This window comes from Zootoca vivipara, chromosome 10 (assembly GCF_965207765.1).
Source record: "Zootoca vivipara chromosome 10, rZooViv2.hap1.1, whole genome shotgun sequence".
NCBI lineage: Eukaryota > Metazoa > Chordata > Lepidosauria > Squamata > Lacertidae > Zootoca > Zootoca vivipara.
In genome coordinates this window covers 45,484,081-45,502,593 of record NC_142593.1, presented here as the reverse complement: position 1 = coordinate 45,502,593, position 18,513 = coordinate 45,484,081, and the positions used below count along the sequence as shown (strand labels likewise).

General features: G+C 46.7%; 1 protein-coding gene across 2 annotated transcripts in view; it reads left to right on the top strand.

Annotated features, from left to right (window-relative positions):
- Nucleotides 1–9,810: 9,810 nt before the first annotated feature.
- EGFLAM (EGF like, fibronectin type III and laminin G domains) overlaps nucleotides 9,811–18,513 on the top strand; it is a 110,485-nt gene continuing 101,782 nt past the window's right edge. For both annotated transcript variants that reach the window (XM_035100773.3, XM_088653126.1), the window contains exon 1: nucleotides 9,811–10,731. In XM_035100773.3, coding sequence (XP_034956664.1) covers nucleotides 10,620–10,731 — 112 coding nt within the window. In that variant the 5' untranslated portion in view covers nucleotides 9,811–10,619. The remainder of the gene's footprint in view (nucleotides 10,732–18,513) is intronic.

Below are 18,513 nucleotides of genomic sequence, written 5' to 3'. Positions count from 1 at the left end.
GGAAATGCTACATTGCTGATCCTTCATCACTTGGGTAACATCAGGTGTCCTGGGACACATGGGAGGACCTATTTTGCTGCATCTCCCTACACCAACATCTTTCCTCCAGGTTAATGTCGGCATGGGATGGATCTGCAGCTTAGGTTCTACCAACAGAGGCTGGGACTTCTGGCAGAGCAAGGATCAGCCCTGCCATTGTAACATGAGCCCAGTTTGTGTTGTCCTGCCTGCATAACAAGCAACAGCAGCAAGGGAATGCAGGAAGGCCTTATCTGTGGTACCTCCCGAGCTTGTCTAAGGAAACCTGGGTGTTCTCCAGAAGCACTAAAAGGTTGTTCAGTTTGGCCAAGCATTTAGTTGCAGGAGATTGGCAAGTGATACCTTTTGATGCAGTGTATTAGAATCTTAGAAATTTATGAAGCCACTATCTGCTGAATCAGACCACAAGCCCATCTAGCTCAGTACTCATAGAATCATAGAGTTGGAAAAGACCACAAGGGCCATCCAGTCTAACCCCCTGCCAAGCAGGAAACACCATCAAAGCATTCTTGACATATGCCTGTCAAGCCTCTGCTTAAAGACCTCCAAAGAAGGAGACTCCACCACACTCCTTGGTAGCACTCCTTGGTACCACTCCTTGGTAACTACTCTGCTCTGGCTGGCAGTAGTTCTCCAGGGTTTCAGGCAACCCTGCCTGGAGATGCCAGGGACTGAACCTCAGATCTTGCACCTGCAAGGCTATGCTCTAACACTAAGCTACAGCCCTTCCACTGAAACATTTTGTAACGTTTTCTCTCTTTACAATGTTCTGGCCTTCTATTATTTTTAAGTTGTTACATGACCTGATGGGACGCAGGTGGCGCTGTGGGTTAAACCACTGAGCCTTGGGCTTGCCGATCAGAAGGTCGGTGGTTCGAATCCCTGCAACGGGGTGAGCTCCCGTTTCTCAGTCCCAGCTCCTGCCCACCTAGCAGTTCGAAAGCACATCAAAGTGCAAGTAGATAAATAGGTACCACTCCAAGCGGGAAGGTACTAAACGGTGTTTCCGTGCGCTGCTCTGGTTCGCCAGAAGCGGCTTGGTCATGCTGGCCACATGACCCAGAAGCTGTACGCCGGCTCCCTCGGCCAATAATGCAAGATGAGCGCCGCAACCCCAGAGTCGTCTGTGACTGGACCTAATGCTCAGGGGTCCCTTTTACATGACCTGAACCTTTGAGTGGATTTTTTAAAAAAACTAAAATGTGTGCAGGGGAAATATTATTGCAGAGAGGTGGAGCAACTTGGTATTACTGCAGAACTCTGGAATCAAGTAATTTGTAGGACTCCCTTGTTTTGTCTGTCTCTTTGCCCGAGCCCTTTGCAGTGGTGATGGAGGCTGGCTCACATTGCAGGTTTCCCTGTATTAGTCACATTGATGTAATCGTCACCATCATGAGTCCAGGGTTTGTGACAACCCAATGAAATATGTTCATGCAATGTGCAAGTACACACATGTATTGTATCAACACAGACCATAATAGAAGATGGGGATATGGAATAGGGAGAAGCAGTTAATGAGCCTTCAACCAAACCTCTCGGTTGTGGGTATCCACCACTCCACTCCACTCCACTGTATGCTAAAGTTGTTGCCTGCTAGGGATGTAGACTGTGTCCTGGAGAATGCTGGACTTCCTCAGTAAGTAACGTTTGAGTGACTTCTCTGAAATGCAGATTGCATTGTTGTGTAGAATGCATGGTGGGGTTTCTTTTTTTGCACTTCAGGCTGAAAGGGGCTCGGTCAGGGCACGACTCAGGCTGATGTCCAGAGCCCCACTCAGGAGGAGAGCTTTCTGGCTCACAACATTATGAGGAAGTGAAGAAATACATGACCATCTGCCCTGCCTCCCCACACAGCTAGTAAGACCATTATGCGCAGACCCTAAAACCACTTGGCTCCACCACGGCACGCGATAGGCAACAGTGGAAGCCAACAAGCCTAGCCAGGGCCAGCCTAAGGCATTTTGGCAACTGAGGTGAACCACAAAATGGCACACCCCCCACACCCCCAGGGAAGAAGGGGTGAGTGAAGATCTACACCAGGAACAAGGGGACTAGGAGCACCTCCCATTTGTCAAGAGGCCACTGTAGAGGCAGCATTGGGGCAGTTATAAAAGAAGAGCAGGTAGTGTATTTGTGGGATGCCAGATCCATGGGCGTACCCAGCGAGGGGCAGGGGGGCAGCTGCCCCCCCCAGAAGCAAAAAACAATTACCATATTTTACAGACCATAACCCACACTTTTTCCTTCCGAAAACTGAAGGGGAAAAGTCGCTGCGGGTTATGGAAATCGTGCTGTTTTTGCCCCCTCCTCGGCTGCAGCCAGCGACAGGAACGTGGGAGGGGGGAGGAGCAGCCTGAGCGGGGGGGCGGTGGACGGGAGCTCCATCCTTCCTTCCTTCCATCCTTCCTTCCCCCTCTTTCTTCCTTCCTTTTTCTCCCTCCCTCCCTCCCTCCCTCCCTCCCTTCTCTCTCACCCCTTCCTTCCTTCCTTCCTTCCTTCCTTCCTTCCTTCCTTCCTTCCTTCCTTCCTTCCTTCCCTCTCTCTTCCCCTCTCCTCCCCCCAGTTTTGATCCTGGGTACGCCCCTGGCCAGATCTGCTGCCCCTGTGGATCTTGCAACCTGAGGCAGATGCCTCACCTTGCCTCATGGGTGGACTGGCCCTGAGGCTAGCCTACAGTCTGTGTAAACTTTGTGTGTGCAGTGGTAAGGAAATTCAGGCTCAGGCCTTTTTATCTGACTCTTGGGACTCTCTCTAGGAGTCTCAACTCAAGCATCCATGACAGGTGGCTATCCAACCTCTGCTTAATAACCTCCAAGGAAGGAGAGCCCACCACCTCCCAATGGAGTTCATTCCACTGTCAAACGGCTCTTACCGTCAGAAAGTTTAGTCTCCCTGATGTTTACGTGAATCAAATGTGTCTTTGAACTCTGATAACGCCTCATATCTACATGGATGGGGGATAAAGTTGTGTCGGTAGAAACTGGTACAGTATAAAAGAGGGGGGAAACTACATTCACTGCTCCACCCCTTTTTTTTCTGTGGGCCCACCCATCACTGGGTGACACACCCTGCTCTGAAGGTTGCCCAGAAGTAAATGCAATTCATGAGCTGAAAAGTGATCTCCACTCCTTCTCTGGAGCATTCCCCAGAATCCTTTGCAAAATATAGGGGATCCATGACATATACGCAGAGGATTCCCTGAAGCTAGGAAGCTCAAAAACCACTTCCCCATTTTTGTGCCTGAGCAAGAGTGACTAATTCTGTTCATCTAATAGTTTTCTTTACTCTCAGTGCTTTTGTGCAATGAATAGTGTAAGATAAACTCCACCTGTGTTTATAGCACTGACTCAGACGGTTCTTTCACCGAGCTCTTTCCCAAGACAGAGATGTGCCTGTTTTTCCATCCATCACAAAATGAAATTTCTCGTAAGCCCGCTGGACACACTGCTATTCCTTTTAAACCACAGGCTGCTCACTTAGCCACCCACAGGATAAGACTTCCTGATTTTGCCGGACTGTTTTCAACTAAATATCCTGTTGTGTGGGATTAAAAGCAAGCCCTTCCAGAGCAAAGTGTTTCCAAAACGTTGAAGGATAAAACCAGGTGTACAGTGCTGAAATAAAGCAATTAATATGCAGCTGGATAACAGCTCAAGCATTTTTGTTATTTTAAAAAAATTGCTTTATGAAAAAACGTCATTGAACTCTGCAGAATGAAATGGAAATTAGGGGGTTTGGTAATTGGTATCACTCCTCCCCCAAACATACACCTCTGGCATCTTTTTTCTTTTTAAATATATTTTTGCTGTTTGCTTCTACAAATGCTGGTATTTTAATTGGCACTGTGGAAACATATTGACTTTGGGAATTGCACTAGCATTTCCATCCTGTGCAAAGATTATTGCAGCCCTAATGTAGCCAGGCAGAAGGTGGTGCGTGCATCAACTTCAGAGGCTATGAGTCAGGGCTGTGAGGCAGGGAGCCCATACCAGTAAGGCTTGGAGAAGCTTTGCTGTGACTCGGTGGCAGACCACATGCTCTGCATGCAGAAGGTCCCAGGTTCAATCCCTAGCATTCCCAGGGAACACCAGGAAAGATTTCTGCCCGAAACCCTGCCAGTCAGTGTTGACTAATGCTGTGATTTTTTTTCTCCCTGCATCCCTCGCCGCTCCTTCTCCCATCAATTAATAAGGAAATTAATCACATTCAAAAATGATCAAAGGGGGGGGTCCTCACAGCTGGAGAACAGGGGTTTTGCCATATTTCTGCTGCTTTGGGGGGTGGTTGTGGCTGTCCTTTCTCTCATTCTATGGACATTTCACCATGCCTGTGGCTCAGTGGTAGAGCAACCATTTTGCAGGCCTAAGGTGCCAGGTTCATTATGGTGCTGGAGGAGACTCTTGAGAGTCCCATGGACTGCAAGGAGATCAAACCTGTCCATTCTGGGGGACTTCAGCCCTGGGTGCTCACTGGAAGGACAGATCGTGAGGCTGAGGCTCCAGTACTTTGGCCACCTCATGAGAAGAGAAGACTCCCTGGAAAAGACCCTGATGTTGGGAAAGATGGAGGGCACTAGGAGAAGGGGACGACAGAGGACGAGATGGTTGGACAGTGTTCTCGAAGCTACGAACTTGAGTTTGACCAAAGTACGGGAGGCAGTGGAAGACAGGAGTGCCTGGCGTGCTATGATCCATGGGGTCACGAAGAGTCGGACACGACTAAACGACTAAACAACAACAAGGTGCCAGGGTCAGTCCCAGGCTGGAAATGTCTCTTGCCTTAAACCTCTTGCCTGAAACTGTCCCTTGCCCGCTACAGCCTGCAAGATGGGACTAGCTTTTTAACCATAAATTGATTTACCTACTTTTGCATTTCATTTTAGCCTGACTCAGTTTTGTGTACCAAAATGTCTGTCCTACAGTTTAACCTGCTTTTGGAGGTTCCACTCTAAATATGATGTGTAGCATAGCTTAATGTTTCCCCCATCAGTTGTTTATGCAGTAATTTTCTTTATGATGTCAACAAAAAGGGGAAACTTTTAAAAAGTTGTGATTAAGGAGCTGTGGTAGAGATGGGTTAGTGACATCACAGGTAGTAGCCAACAGGTACCCACTTCAGCAGTTTTCCCCAAGCTGTTGGAAACAGGCCAAATCAGGTTTGTTTCTTTGTTTTTCCATTCAACTTGGAGCAGGAAAATATCTATCCATTTGCAGAGCAGTAAAATGATCACCACGTTTACAGCTATACATCTTAAAAGTGAGAGGGGAAGACGGTTAGCTGTTTACTTTGTGGAAAGGGAATAGCAGGAGACTTCCGCTCCGACACAGCTTTCTGTGCAGTGCAATCACTTGTACGTTTGCATCTGGCTGCCAGCTGGATCCCCGCTGGAGCAATGCTGTGAAGATTCCCTAGGAGCCTTGCAAAGTAGCTCTGTGTGCAGCCACCTAGGGAAATCGTGCTTTTCAAACACCGGGAGTGCATTCCCACAGGAACCTCCGCAGCAAAATATTTCACCTCTTGTACCGTTTGAAAATCGCCACTATGGTAGCGATCAGGTGGCTGCTGTCCCTTTCAGCATTTTGCCTACATGCTGAGATGAAAGGCAGCTCTGGTCCTATTGTGAGTGGTGACTGGTGCCCACAGGACCTGGTAGAGCCTGCTAGAAGGTAATGGTGTGTTTGTGGCCAATGAGGTCATGGACTGTGTTCAGGTTGTTCAGTCCTGTCCCTGCACACACACCCCAACATTCTTCCTTGCAAAGATACTCTGGGCACTCAATTTTAACTGGCTTGCAGGGGTGTTTTTAGGAGATGGTTTGGAGGCCCAGACCCTAGCTCTTTCGTTGTTGTTGTTTAGTCTTTTCTGACTCTTCGTGAGCCCATGGACCATAGAACCATAGCTCCCAAGTTCTCCCTTTTTTAAAGGGAAATTCCCTTATGCTGAATAGGCTTCCTCGTGAGAAAAGGGAAAACTTGGCAGCTATGGATAGAACGCCAGGCACTCCTGTCTTCCACTGCCTCCTGCAGTTTGATGAAACTCATGTTGGTAGCTTCGAGAACACTGTCCAGCCATCTCATCCTCTGTCGTCCCCTTCTCCTTGTGCCCTCCATCTTTCCCAACATCAGGGTCTTTACCAGGGAGTCTCATGAGGTGGCCAAAGTATTGGAGCATCAGCTTCACGATCTGTCCTTCCAGTGAGCACTCAGGGCTGATTTCCTTCAGAATGGATAGGTTTGATCTTCTTGCAGTCCATGGGACTCTCAAGAGTCTCCTCCAGCACCATAATTCAAAAGCATCCATTCTTCGGCGATCAGCCTTCTTTATGGTCCAGCTCTCACTTTCATACAATTCATCATGTGAAAGGCTGGACTAGATTAATCCCAAACCGGAATTAAGATTGCCGGAAGAAATACCAACAACCTCAGATATGCAGATGACACAACCTTGATGGCAGAAAGTGAGGAGGAATTAAAGAACCTTCTAATGAGGGTGAAAAAGGAGAGCGCAAAATATGGTGTGAAGCTCAACATCAAAAAAACCAAGATCATGGCCAATGGTCCCATCACCTCCTGGCAAATAGAAGGGGAAGAAATGGAGGCAGTGAGAGATTTTACTTTCTTGGGCTCCTTGATCACTGCAGATGGTGATAGCAGTCACGAAATTAAAAGACGCCTGCTTCTTGGGAGAAAAGCAATGACAAACCTAGACAGCATCTTAAAAAGCAGAGACATCACCTTGCCGACAAAGGTCCGTATAGTTAAAGCTCTTTCGTACCAGACCCCAGATCTCTTGCTCCTCATTCCCTCTTCAAACTTATTTTTACAACTCTGCTGAGAACAAAGCACTTGACTATTCCCCGTCTCCCTTCCTTTCTGCTACATACACCTGAAATTTGAGCAGGATTTCCTAACGCAACTGATGGCATAATTCCACTGGTAGCTTACATTAATTAGCAGAAGGTTGGGAACTGAAAATCCACAGGTCTTGTCTACTTGATCATCACTTCTGAGGGATGTCAATTTACAAGCATGAGATGTAAAGGTATTATATGAGGATAATGCATCCTCTTAAGGCATTGGATTGAGGTAAGCTTCCTCCTTAAAGGGACACCCCCCTGCTCATGTTTTAGTCCGCACAAACAGCAGATGAAGTAGTTCCTGAGCTGACTGAGCACTTCAGAAGGCCCTTGGGAGATCATATTATTGAATTCTGCTCTCATTGTGCTGTCTAAGGGGGATTAACAAATGGCACCTGCTACCTCAAGTCAAGGTCAATTTATTTTGGCACCTGAGACACAAAATCCTACCAAGCACCTCCCTCTTCCTGGCAATAGAAATATAGTAATAATACATCAAATAACCAACAATTTGTTCCCTTTTCCTGACACCCCAAATCTGCAACCACTTCGCTTTACCTAATAGTAGGGCTGGTCTAGTCTCCTTTTGATACAAACACTCCCTGTGTAGAAAATTAAATGTCAGGAACGAGTATGTTAATTTTGTATAAACAAAATAAACCTGCAACTTGAAATCATTCCGCTAATGTACAGTGTTACCACATCTCCAGTTGCACATGTGAGCTTGGTTTGTCTTGCCAACTTTCATTTCTCCCTTGCCTCTTCCCCATCTTGTTCATGCAACATAGGGTCCATTCCTGAATGGCATTCAATTAGGTTCTAATCATAGCAGACCTACTGAAATTAATGGACATAACATAAGCCGTGAACTCACTCCTGCTTATTCTGCATCCAGTGTGCTCTTACCACTGGATTGAGAAGTGGTGTACGCATATGGCTAGCCACAATCCATATCTATTCTGTATCTATCCTGTTGTTTCCCATACTGCATTTTGATGTCTCTCCCTGCCTCCCCTGCCCTGAAATCAGCTTCAAACCAAACTGAAGAACAATCCACCTGTGTTTTAAACTGGTAATGTGTACACAGCCATAGTCAATGGGTCTGCTCTGAGTTAAAGCTTAATTGAATACCACTCCTGGTTCCCTATGGATTCATGTTACCATCCCCCATTCCTATTCTCCAGCTTGTCCTCCTCCTCCTCCTCCTCCTTGCTACTAATCTGCATGGAAGTTACTATATTAGTCTGAGTGGCCAAAGTGGATTCAGCTTCCATCTGGAAAGATTAAACCTCGTTTATCTGCTTAACTCAGTATCTGCTAGGACACTTAACAACTCAATTCCCTAACCATATTTACTTGGGCATCAGCCCCATTCATTTCAGTGGGACTTACTTGCAAGTATTTGAGCTTATGGTTGCAACCCTAGCCTTCTGTCACTCATATATCCCTGTGCCAAAAGTTAGTAGAATCTCAAATCCAAGATAAACTCAGTGGTGAAAATTTGCTATTAAAAATCCCAGTGGGTTCAGGTCTAGAGCAAAGGTGAGGAACTTCTGGCACATGGGCTGGATGCAATCCTTGGGGGATTCGCACCTGACCTACACGGCCTCTCCTGCTTTACCCTGTTCCTCATCCTCAGCATCCATTTCTTCTCAGTCAGCCAGAAAACAACAAATTACAGGTTTCTGGAAAGGATCTGAGAAATAGAGGAACCATTGAGACAACTTAAAAATGTAATCCCTCCCTCCCCCTCCCACCTGAAGTGATATAGCCCACTCTGCCATCACAAGACTCTACCACTTTCTTCAGCTGCATGCTCAGAACAGACTTCAAATTAAGCCCAGGAGAGATGGGAGCTGTTTGTGCATTCTCTATTTTGTAGGAAGTATTTTATATCAGGTCTTCTGCAGAGAAGGTGGAGGAGGGCAGTGGAAGCCAGAGTATGTTACGGATTGAGTGGCAGGTTCACAATTCTAATAATGCCCTTTGGGAAGTGATCTGAGCTTTTTCTGAAGGAGTGGCATTGCAGAGCTTCTTGGCAGGGAAAAAAAGGTAATTTCATTTCAAACAGTGACGGGCTGATACTTCCACAACTAGTAAGTGTCCCTTATTGTGTGGGGAAGTTTCTAAAGCGCAATCTGGCTCATTGTCCACAAGATTTAGAGTACAATCCTATTCATGTCTACTTACAAGTAGGTCCCACTGAGTTCAATTTCAATTTCCTATATAAATGGGTAATGGACTGCAACCTTAAAAGTGCTATAATTTCAGCACAATATTTTTCACTTAGGAAGTTTATTTTGTGTTGCCTGCAACATGAATACTTTATTTTTATTTTTTAAGGCTCGTTTCTGCTTTCTGTCCCAGGCTTGCAGTTATGCAGAAATAGTGCAAGAGAAACTAAAAAACATGTTTTAAAATCATGTGTGATGTGGAAAATGACTATTTCCCCTAGGGGGTAGACTATTATGAAAGCCTCTCTGAGAAGTTTGGTTTGGCTCTGGGAGGCTGTGGTTTTAAAAAACCAGGCGCATAAATCCACTTCTGCCACTAGATTCCACATGCAGCCTTGGGCAAGTCTCATTACCTTTCCGAGTTGCAAGCTGGAAAGAAAGACTTGATTTCCTTTAAAAAATATTCTGAAGGTAAATGTCATTTGGTCCTAAAAATCTTTAGCCACCTTGGATTTCTTTATTTTCCCAAGTGGGGGATACATATTAAAATAAAAATAGTGAATTAAAATAACCCCATGGGTGTAGCCAAGTGGGGAGGCAGGGAGGGGCAGGTCCTCCCAATCAATAAAAACACGTAACAGATTCTGCCCCCTAACAAAAAGCCTGCCCCCCCCAAAAGCCTGGCTACGCCCATGAATAACCCTTTGAAACTGGAACGTTTCAAATGAAGAGTAGGGAGGGCGCATTAATCTTGCAACTGTTCTATGAGGAAACTGACGAGCCGACTCCCCAGTAGGAGGAACAGAGAAGAAATCTAAGGGAACGTTTGAGGAGAGGCAGCGTGTTTTTGGAGAAGAGACCCTGCCACGGAAAAGTGGGGGGGGGGGGCTCGGGGAAAGAGCCGGGTGTGGTGGTGGAAGAGGCAGCCCACGGCTCTGGAGTCTGCTCTTACTTCGAGAGGGAACCGACTGTTTTGTGCGGTGAGCGTTTGGAAATGCGCGCTGCGCTGCGGCGCGCAGGGAGCCACGGATCATCTTCCGCAGGGGGGCGTCGCTGGATCGCTCCTCAGGGGGAGGTGGGCGTCTTGTTGGATCCATCCTCTCAGAGGCGATCCCGGGGGCGGAGTGGGGCGCAAGTGTGTGTGGAGAGGCAGTTAAGAGGCGCCTCATCCATTCGCTATAGTCGCTGTGCGCCCTCGCATTACTGGGGATTCTTCTAATCCCATCAAAAGGCAGGTCCCCGCCCTGTTGCGTGCGTAAAAACCGTGCTGTTTGCTCCGTGCCAGTCCCACTTAAACCGGTCTGGCTTTCACAGACGCCGGACTTGCGACTGGTCTTCCTCGGCCCCCGCTTCCAACCCAGCACAAAGCTCCTTCCCGATTACCATAATCTCTAGGATCTTTTGGAGCGCCGTTACCACGGATTCTGCAAAACCAGCCCTTCAACGCGCTCTGCTCAACTTGCTCAAACTTTGCTTAAAATAATAATCATCCCCCCCACATCGCAGCCGGTGTGTTTTGTTGGAAACAGGCCAATCCGATTTGAGCCCAAATGGATTTACACTGCCGGTCTCGCTGCAGCTCCCGCCGCCTGCTTTGGGTCTTGCTGGCTTGTTGCATCGGACCCTTAACCGCAAACAGAAGAAACATTCCAAGGAGGCAAGGTAAGAAAGAAAGAGGGGCGCGCCAAACTCTCGCCGACTCCGGTGCCCTGTCTCGTTGCTGAGTCCCTGGGCATCTTTGGGGGAAGATCAAAAAAGTGCGAAGGAATCGCAGACACGCGCCCGCTTGCCCTGCTACGTGGTGCACATAGGTGGGTGGACGGGGAAAAGTTAATAATAAAAACAAATAGAAATAAAGGGCTCCCCCCGCCCTCCCAAGTAACGCGCGCGCTCTTAAGAGACGCACTTAAGCTCATTCGATCCCGTATCCTCGCACACCTACTCGCCACCACCAGCTCCTGCTGCGTAAATCTCAGCGGTCTGGGGAAGCCACTGTTTTGGGTTTCGTTTTCATTTTAGCCCCTCGAAGAACGGCTGAGAGTTCAGACAGAGTCCATGTGATCTCAATTACAGTACCGGTATTAGGCATTGGTGAAGGAGAGAGCAAAGGGTGGGGCGGGGGTTCCATGCCTTTAAAAGAACCATTATTTAATCCATATTGTCAAAACAGCTTCTCCATTTCCTGTTGGGAAAAGAACAATCGGACGAGTCATCTCTTTTCCCCCCATCCACCCCACAAATTCCATCCCCCCCGGTTTATTACGCGTAAAACAAATGAAAAAGGACCCGAGGCAAATTGCAGGAAAGAACATCCATTTGTTTTAGGTCATCCCCCCCCCCCCAAATTCCTGAGTTCATCAGGGACTCCCGGGGGAAGAGTATGTTTATGGTTTTAACTAAAATTCATTAAAAAGAAAAGACATTAGCAGATGTGTCTTATGGTATTAATGGTCTATGCGAACACTGGGAAAATATGCTGCTAGTTCAGAGTTTACATTAAGCTTTGAGACAGACAGACAGACGGACAAGTCAGGCTTACTCCAATGTGATGTTTTACTAGAAAGAAAAGTTGAAGGGATTTGTAATCTTCCTGTCCTCTGTCTCCCAATGGTGCTCCTTTGCCTTTAAAAAACAACAACAGCTGAGTATCTGTAAGGCAGAAATTCAACCAGATAAGTTTCTCCCCATCAACACCCCTCTTGTGGAAAAAGTTGAACCTGTTGAATTTCTGCCTGACATCAGTTGCTAAAGGAGCAGAAACCCCGCTCTGGTCTGGTCTGTTTTACTCCAGGTGATTTCTTTCTAGTTAGCAAGTTCTGCTTTAAAAGTACCTAAGTGGCCTTTTGTCAGTCAAAAGTTATTTGTCATTTTCTCCTTTAATTGGAAGCAAGAATGCTCTGGGTGTTAGAAGCGTGAGTCCCTTATTTCTTATGGCTTATTAATATTTTAGTGGTTCATGATACTCCATTTAAAAATTAACTTTTTCTCCTGCCCTCTCATTAAAGACAGGCTCATTATACCACTTGCTTTTCCTGTTACTTGCTTCCATGTTAAACGGAGTCTGTGTAACACAAGCTCTTGGGAGAGATGCCCCTTATTCTGTTTCATTCATTTCAAAAGTGATAGCTGATGTGAATGCATGCATGCCTAGTATTAGGTTCTCTGTCATCTTATTGTACAAAATGTCAGTGTGTTAATTGGATAGGGCTTCTGTACTCGTCTTCTGTACAATCAGTGTTTCCTTTTGCAGATAGCAATAGAAAGACTGGGCTGCATCAATAGGAGTATAGCATCTAGATCAGGCTTCCCCAAACTAAGGCCCGGGGGCCAGATGCGGCCCGCAAGGCTCTTTAATGTGGCCCCCGGCGATCCCCGCTGCCGCCACCCACTCTTAACGGCTGGCCACTTCTGGGTCGCTGGAGCGTCGGAAATAGCTTGACAGCCATCTGTCAGGAATGCTTTGATGGTGTTTCCTGCTTGGCAGGGGGTTGGACTGGATGGCCCTTGTGGTCTCTTCCAACTCTATGATTCTATGATTCTATGAGCTTGTGCGCATGGGTCGCTGGAGCATCGGAAATAGCTAGTGCGCATGCGCAATCATCACTTCCGGCGCGCTTCTGGGTCAGAGGAAACCCACGTGCATGTGCACAAGCTATTTCCGGTGTTCCAGTGACCCGGAAGTGTGCCAGAAATTGCGTGTGCGCACGTGTATGGGCGCACACTCCCATGCGCTCTGGCCCACAGCGCAATTGGCACTGGCAGCACTGGCCCTCAGTTTGGTAAGTTTGGGGACCCCTGATCTAGATCAAGGGAAGTAATAGTACCACTGTATTCTGCTCTGGTCAGACCTCACCTGGAGTACTGTGTCCAGTTCTGGGCACCACAGTTCAAGAAGGATACTGACAAGCTGGAACGTGTCCAGAAGAGGGCAACCAAAATGGTCAAAGGCCTGCAAACGATGCCTTATGGGGAACGGCTTAGGGAGCTGGGTATGTTTAGCCTGGAGAAGAGAAGGTTAAGGGGTGATATGATAGCCATGTTCAAATATATAAAAGGATGTCATATAGAGGAGGGAGAAAGGTTGTTTTCTGCTGCTCCAGAGAAGCGGACATGGAGCAATGGATTCAAACTACAAGAAAGAAGATTCCACCTAAACATTAGGAAGAACTTCCTGACAGTAAGAGCTGTTCAGCAGTGGAATTTGCTGCCAAGGAGTGTGGTGGAGTCTCCTTCTTTGGAGGTCTTTAAGCAGAGGCTTGACAGCCATATGTCAGGAATGCTTTGATGGTGTTTCCTGCTTGGCAGGGGGTTGGACTGGATGGCCCTTGTGGTCTCTTCCAACTCTATGATTCTATGATTAGGCAAATAGGAAATATCAACAGACATAGTAGGACTTCATAAATGTAGATGTTCCAAGTATCTTTGGAGTTATGCAAATGTTCTACATAGAGGTTTCAGGTTCAACCCCTGAAATCTGCAGGTAGGTCTAGGAACCCAGCATGGAGAACTACTGCCTGTCACTGAAAACCCTTTTCGGGGGACCTTTTGGACCTGGCAGACCAAACCACTGCCATGGCTCAACTTCGACAGGTGGGTGGGGCAACCTTCCTGCCAATCACCTGGTGCCATTCTTGTTCCGTCAGCTGGGTTTTCCCATCCACCTGTCTGTGTGACTTGTGCAATGCATCCCAAGTGCCCTATAGCCAGCTAGTTGCCAGGTGCTTGGGACAAGGGACTTTGCTAGCCCTAAGGAAGCCGTGAATATAGGGTCACGCACAACTAATCCAGCAGGGTTAACTGCCCAGCAGCTGATGGGTGCTGCTTTTTGCAGGGATGGGCTGTGCAGTCAAATTTCCCATGGCAAACTCAGTTGCTCAGCCTGTCAGATGTGATTTCGGATGTAGGGCAGATGGGCATGGTTTGGAGTAAACAGCTTTGTGGGCCAAATTGTGTAGTGGCAAATTTGGCCCATGGGCCAGATATTCCCCACCCTGGGTGTAGACCAGGCATCCCCAAACTGCGGCCCTCCAGATGTTTTGGCCTACAACTCCCATGATCCCTAGCTAACAGGAACAGTGGTCGGGGAAGATGGGAATTGTAGTCCAAAACATCTGGAGGGCCGAAGTTTGGTGGTGCCTTGTTGGCTAGCCAACCTAGTGCCTTCTAGATGTTGTTGGCCAACTCTCCCTTCATCCCTCACCATAGGCATGGGAGCTGTAGTTTTGTTGAACAACATCTGGAGCCTAGCTATATTGTGCTGGATGGACCAGTAGTCTGACTTAAACTATACCTGGGAAATGTTGAGCTCAGATGAGCTCACAAAGCAGTCTTGTGGATGGCACCAGTATATGCTTATTCTGAAGTGCAGTATTGTTGTTGCTTATTCAGACAGTACCTCCACTTTGGACTCAAATGTGGAGAATTAGGACATCTGTGCTTATAGACCTCCCCCTTGAGGGAGGACCCTAACCAGATCAGGGGCTCAATGCATTCGTGTTGGCATACAGATAGACACCCTTCTTACATGTGCAAAATGGATGGGGTGTTTATTTGGCCATTTAGGTACATAGTTGGGTACAAAGTTAAGCTGCATGACCTTCATGTATCCTTTAAACATCTGAGGGATCATCTGAAATCCCTTCATCATGGACAGGAATTCTACCACTTGTTCCATTGTTTACCTGTTCTTATATTTAAGAACTGTTTCCTGTTATGCAACTTAAAAGCATGCTATGTTGCAACTTGAGATTCACACATTCTTGCTTTTCCATCAGCTGCTTTCAGTAAATAGAATGCAACTTCCCCATTTTCTTTATGGAGACATTTTCAACATTTGAAAACTACTGTACTCGTTTGGATACTTGTAAGCAGCTGCGAAGGGAGGGGCACGTAATAACTTCTGCACATTTGTTAAGTGATTCAGTACCCCTCTTTCAAAAAAAATGGTGGTTGATTCCTGTTCATGGAGTTGGACTTATCGATGATCCTTGGGTCCCTTCCAGCACTACAGTTCTGTGATTCTCTGGAGCCAAACTCTTGTTTGGGGAGGGGGGGGGTCATACTTAACCCAAGGATAGCTCAGTTGGCAGAGCATGAGGCTCCGGATCTCAGGGTCGTAAGTTCAAGCCCCATGCTGGGCAGAAGATTCCTGTGTTGCAGGCGGTTGGACTATACATAACCCTTGTGGTCCCTTTCAACACTACAATTCTATGATTCATTGGTAGAGCACATGTTTTGCATGCAGAAGGTCCTATGCTCAATCTTGAGTATCCCCTGTTAAAAGGATCAAGTAGCCAATGATGGGAAAGTCCTCTTCCTGAGACCTCAGAAGGCTGTTTAAGTAATGGTCTAACTCAGTACAGTGATACCTCCGGTTGCGCATGGGATCTGTTTCGGAGCTCTGGTCAGATCCCGAGGAATTTGCAACTGGAGGTGCCTGTTCTGCGCATGTGTGCTGTGCAGTAGTGCGCTTCTGTGCATGCGCGTAGAATGCTTCTGTGCATGTACGCGGGGCGAAACTTGGAAAAATACTTCCGGGTTTGCCGCGTGCATAACCTGAAGAATACGCAACCAGAGGTATGTGTATCCAGAGGTACCACTGTATAATGCTTTCCTTACTGTATGGGCTCACATTACAGCCTACGAGGCTTCTAGGCTTCTGCGTCCAGTCCAAACTTTACTATAATTTCTCTAGAGACCCATCAGTTAGTACATCCCATCATGCAGCTGCAATATTGGTATTATTGCTGGTGAAACGCCCACCAGATAACATAAGGAAAGTTTATGTTTTAAAGATGGAGAATGTCTCTTGAATAACAAGTAGACTTTGCTGTTTTTCCAAAACTGTGGCAATTAATAAGCCTACACACTCAACCCCTTCCCAGGGAATCAGTACTGTACTTATCTACCTTGATTGTTGCCCATTTCTGAAGGACTATGTTCTATCAACCCCAGAGTTGGTCACGACTGGACCTAATGGTCAGGGGTCCCTTTACCTTTTATGTTCTATCTTAGCCATTTGATTACAGGCCTGTTCAGCGGGGCAGTCATTTCCCCCCACTTTTTTTTTTTAAAGAGTGAACTGTTTTGGGTGTTAGACATGCAAATAGGTACAGTGGTTACCTTGGTTTACAAGGTCAGATCCCGAGGTTTACAACCATAATCCGTTCCGGAGGTCGGTTTGTAAACCAAAACAGGTTGCAACCCAAGACGCACTTTCACCAATGGGGCCTCCCAAAAAAATTGGTTCGTAATCTCCCCTCCCCAAAAGGGTTGTAATAAAAAAAAAAGTGTGGGACATGCACTTCCGGGTTTGATGTGTTTGTAATCCAAAACGTATGCAAACCAAGACATATGCAAACCAAGACACCACTGTAGTGAGAAGAGGACAAAGATTGGGATAGTGGCTGTTGATGCCCTGATGGCTGCCCTAAATCAGCTACATGCTGTGAATGTAATGCTTTTATGTGAAGTTCCTAAAAAGGGCATAGGGGTTTCAAATGACTCTCATGCGTTGGCAAATAGTTGAGCAGGGAGAGGATTCATGCCTGCTGGCCATGCTCCTGCTGGCTGCTTGTTTGACAGAAGTGTGGAGGCGCCAAATGCGCTTCTCCACCTGAGCAGAACCTTGGATCACTTAAGCCCTTTCCTGTTCTTACTGTTTCACAGCTGGTCTTCAGTAGCATGCTGGATTTGCAATCCATTTAGGAAGACTGAGGGGACCACTTGCATGGGCTTATTCAGAAGTGCTTAATTTCTTTTCTTTTTAAGTGCTTGGCTTGGAAGTCAGGTCATACCTCCTGGTCCCAGACGTGTGCAGTCTAGCAACAGCCACCTATTGGAATGGAAGAAAGTGTACATTTGTATATGCAGTGGCCCCTCGACTTGCAAATTTAATCTGTTCCGAACGGACCTTACGAAAAAATCGTAAGTCGAAGCCAATGGGGGGGGGGAATCGTTAGTCAAAAAAATCCTATCTAAAAATTCGAAGTCGAAAAATCCTATCTAAACCGCATCCAAAATGGTGGATGGAACTCTCTTTGTAACTTGAAACATTCATACGTCGGGTCATTCGTAAGTCGAGGTACCACTGTACTCAGAAACATTTTATTTTGCCTTGTTGCTTCCCTCGAATAACGTCTTTTTGAACCCAAGTCCCACAGGACTGAGCTGTGTTGATCCCTGGCACAAATCAAGCCCTCCTTTTAAGCCTCAATTACTTGCACATAACACACACATAATCATATTGATCATTAGAGGCTCCAGACTGGATGACATGATGCGTACACTCTGGTTTTAAGTGGCCTGTGCTTTGGTGACTGCAGGATTGAACCCTCGAGCATCTGGGATGCTAAACAATGAGGATTTTCATGTCCATGTACAGCAGCTCCTTTAAAGCATAAAGATGGGGCTTTCATGGACGGGCAGTTTTTGTAAACTTCGTTGGGGCTCTTGAAAGAGACTCTTAAGGATACATAAAAGGCCTTCAGAATCTAATGCTACTTTTGATCTGTAGCAGAATCCCTACTGACGTCAGTGGGTCTTTTGCATAGGGATCAAGGGCACAGGGTTTGGTCCTTGATGTTGAAATAGAAGAGGGCCAGATTAAACTGATCTTTGCACTCTGAATGAATAGATCTGGAGGCAAAATGCATGCTCTGATAGAAATGCTCATTGCATTAGGTCACTGCCATAGTAGGGGGCCGACTGCACTGGGCACATCTTTGCAAGCTCAAGTTAAATGCATGAGAGCTGCATAAGAGCACGGTGGTTTAAAGAAATATATACATTAGTTAGTTAGGAAGTATAGGGAAGTTTTTAAAAAAATGTTTTATTGTGTTTTTATATATGTTGGAAGCCGCCCAGAGTGTCTGGGGCAACCACCCAGTCAGATGGGTTTTTGGGGTTTTTTTTACAAATAATAAAATGATGATGATGATGATGATGATGATGAACATTTAAAGCTTTGCTTCATGCAGGGATGTCACAGGCTCAGTACACACAAACTGTGACTTAGTGTGACTGCACCAGCTCTTATATGAAAGATTGAGGCTGCTTCACTCATCCAGTTCTTCTGCTGTGCCGCTGTGAGATAAGCCATGGCTTAGTAGTAGTAGCAGTAATAATAATAATAATAATTTATTATTTATACCCCGCCCATCTGGCTGGGTTTCCCCAGCCACTCTGGGCAGCTTCCAACAGAAAAATAAAATAATCGATTCAACATTAAAAGCCTCCCTAAACAGGGCTGCCTTCAGATCTCTTCTAAAAATCTGGTAGCTGTTTTTTCTCTTTGACATCTGATGGGAGGGCATTCCACAGGGCGGGCGCCACCACCGAGAAGGCCCTCTGCCTGGTTCCCTACAACTTGGCTTCTCGCAATGAGGGAACCGCCAGAAGGCCCTCGGCGCTGGACCTCAGTGTCCAGGCAGAACGATGGGGGTG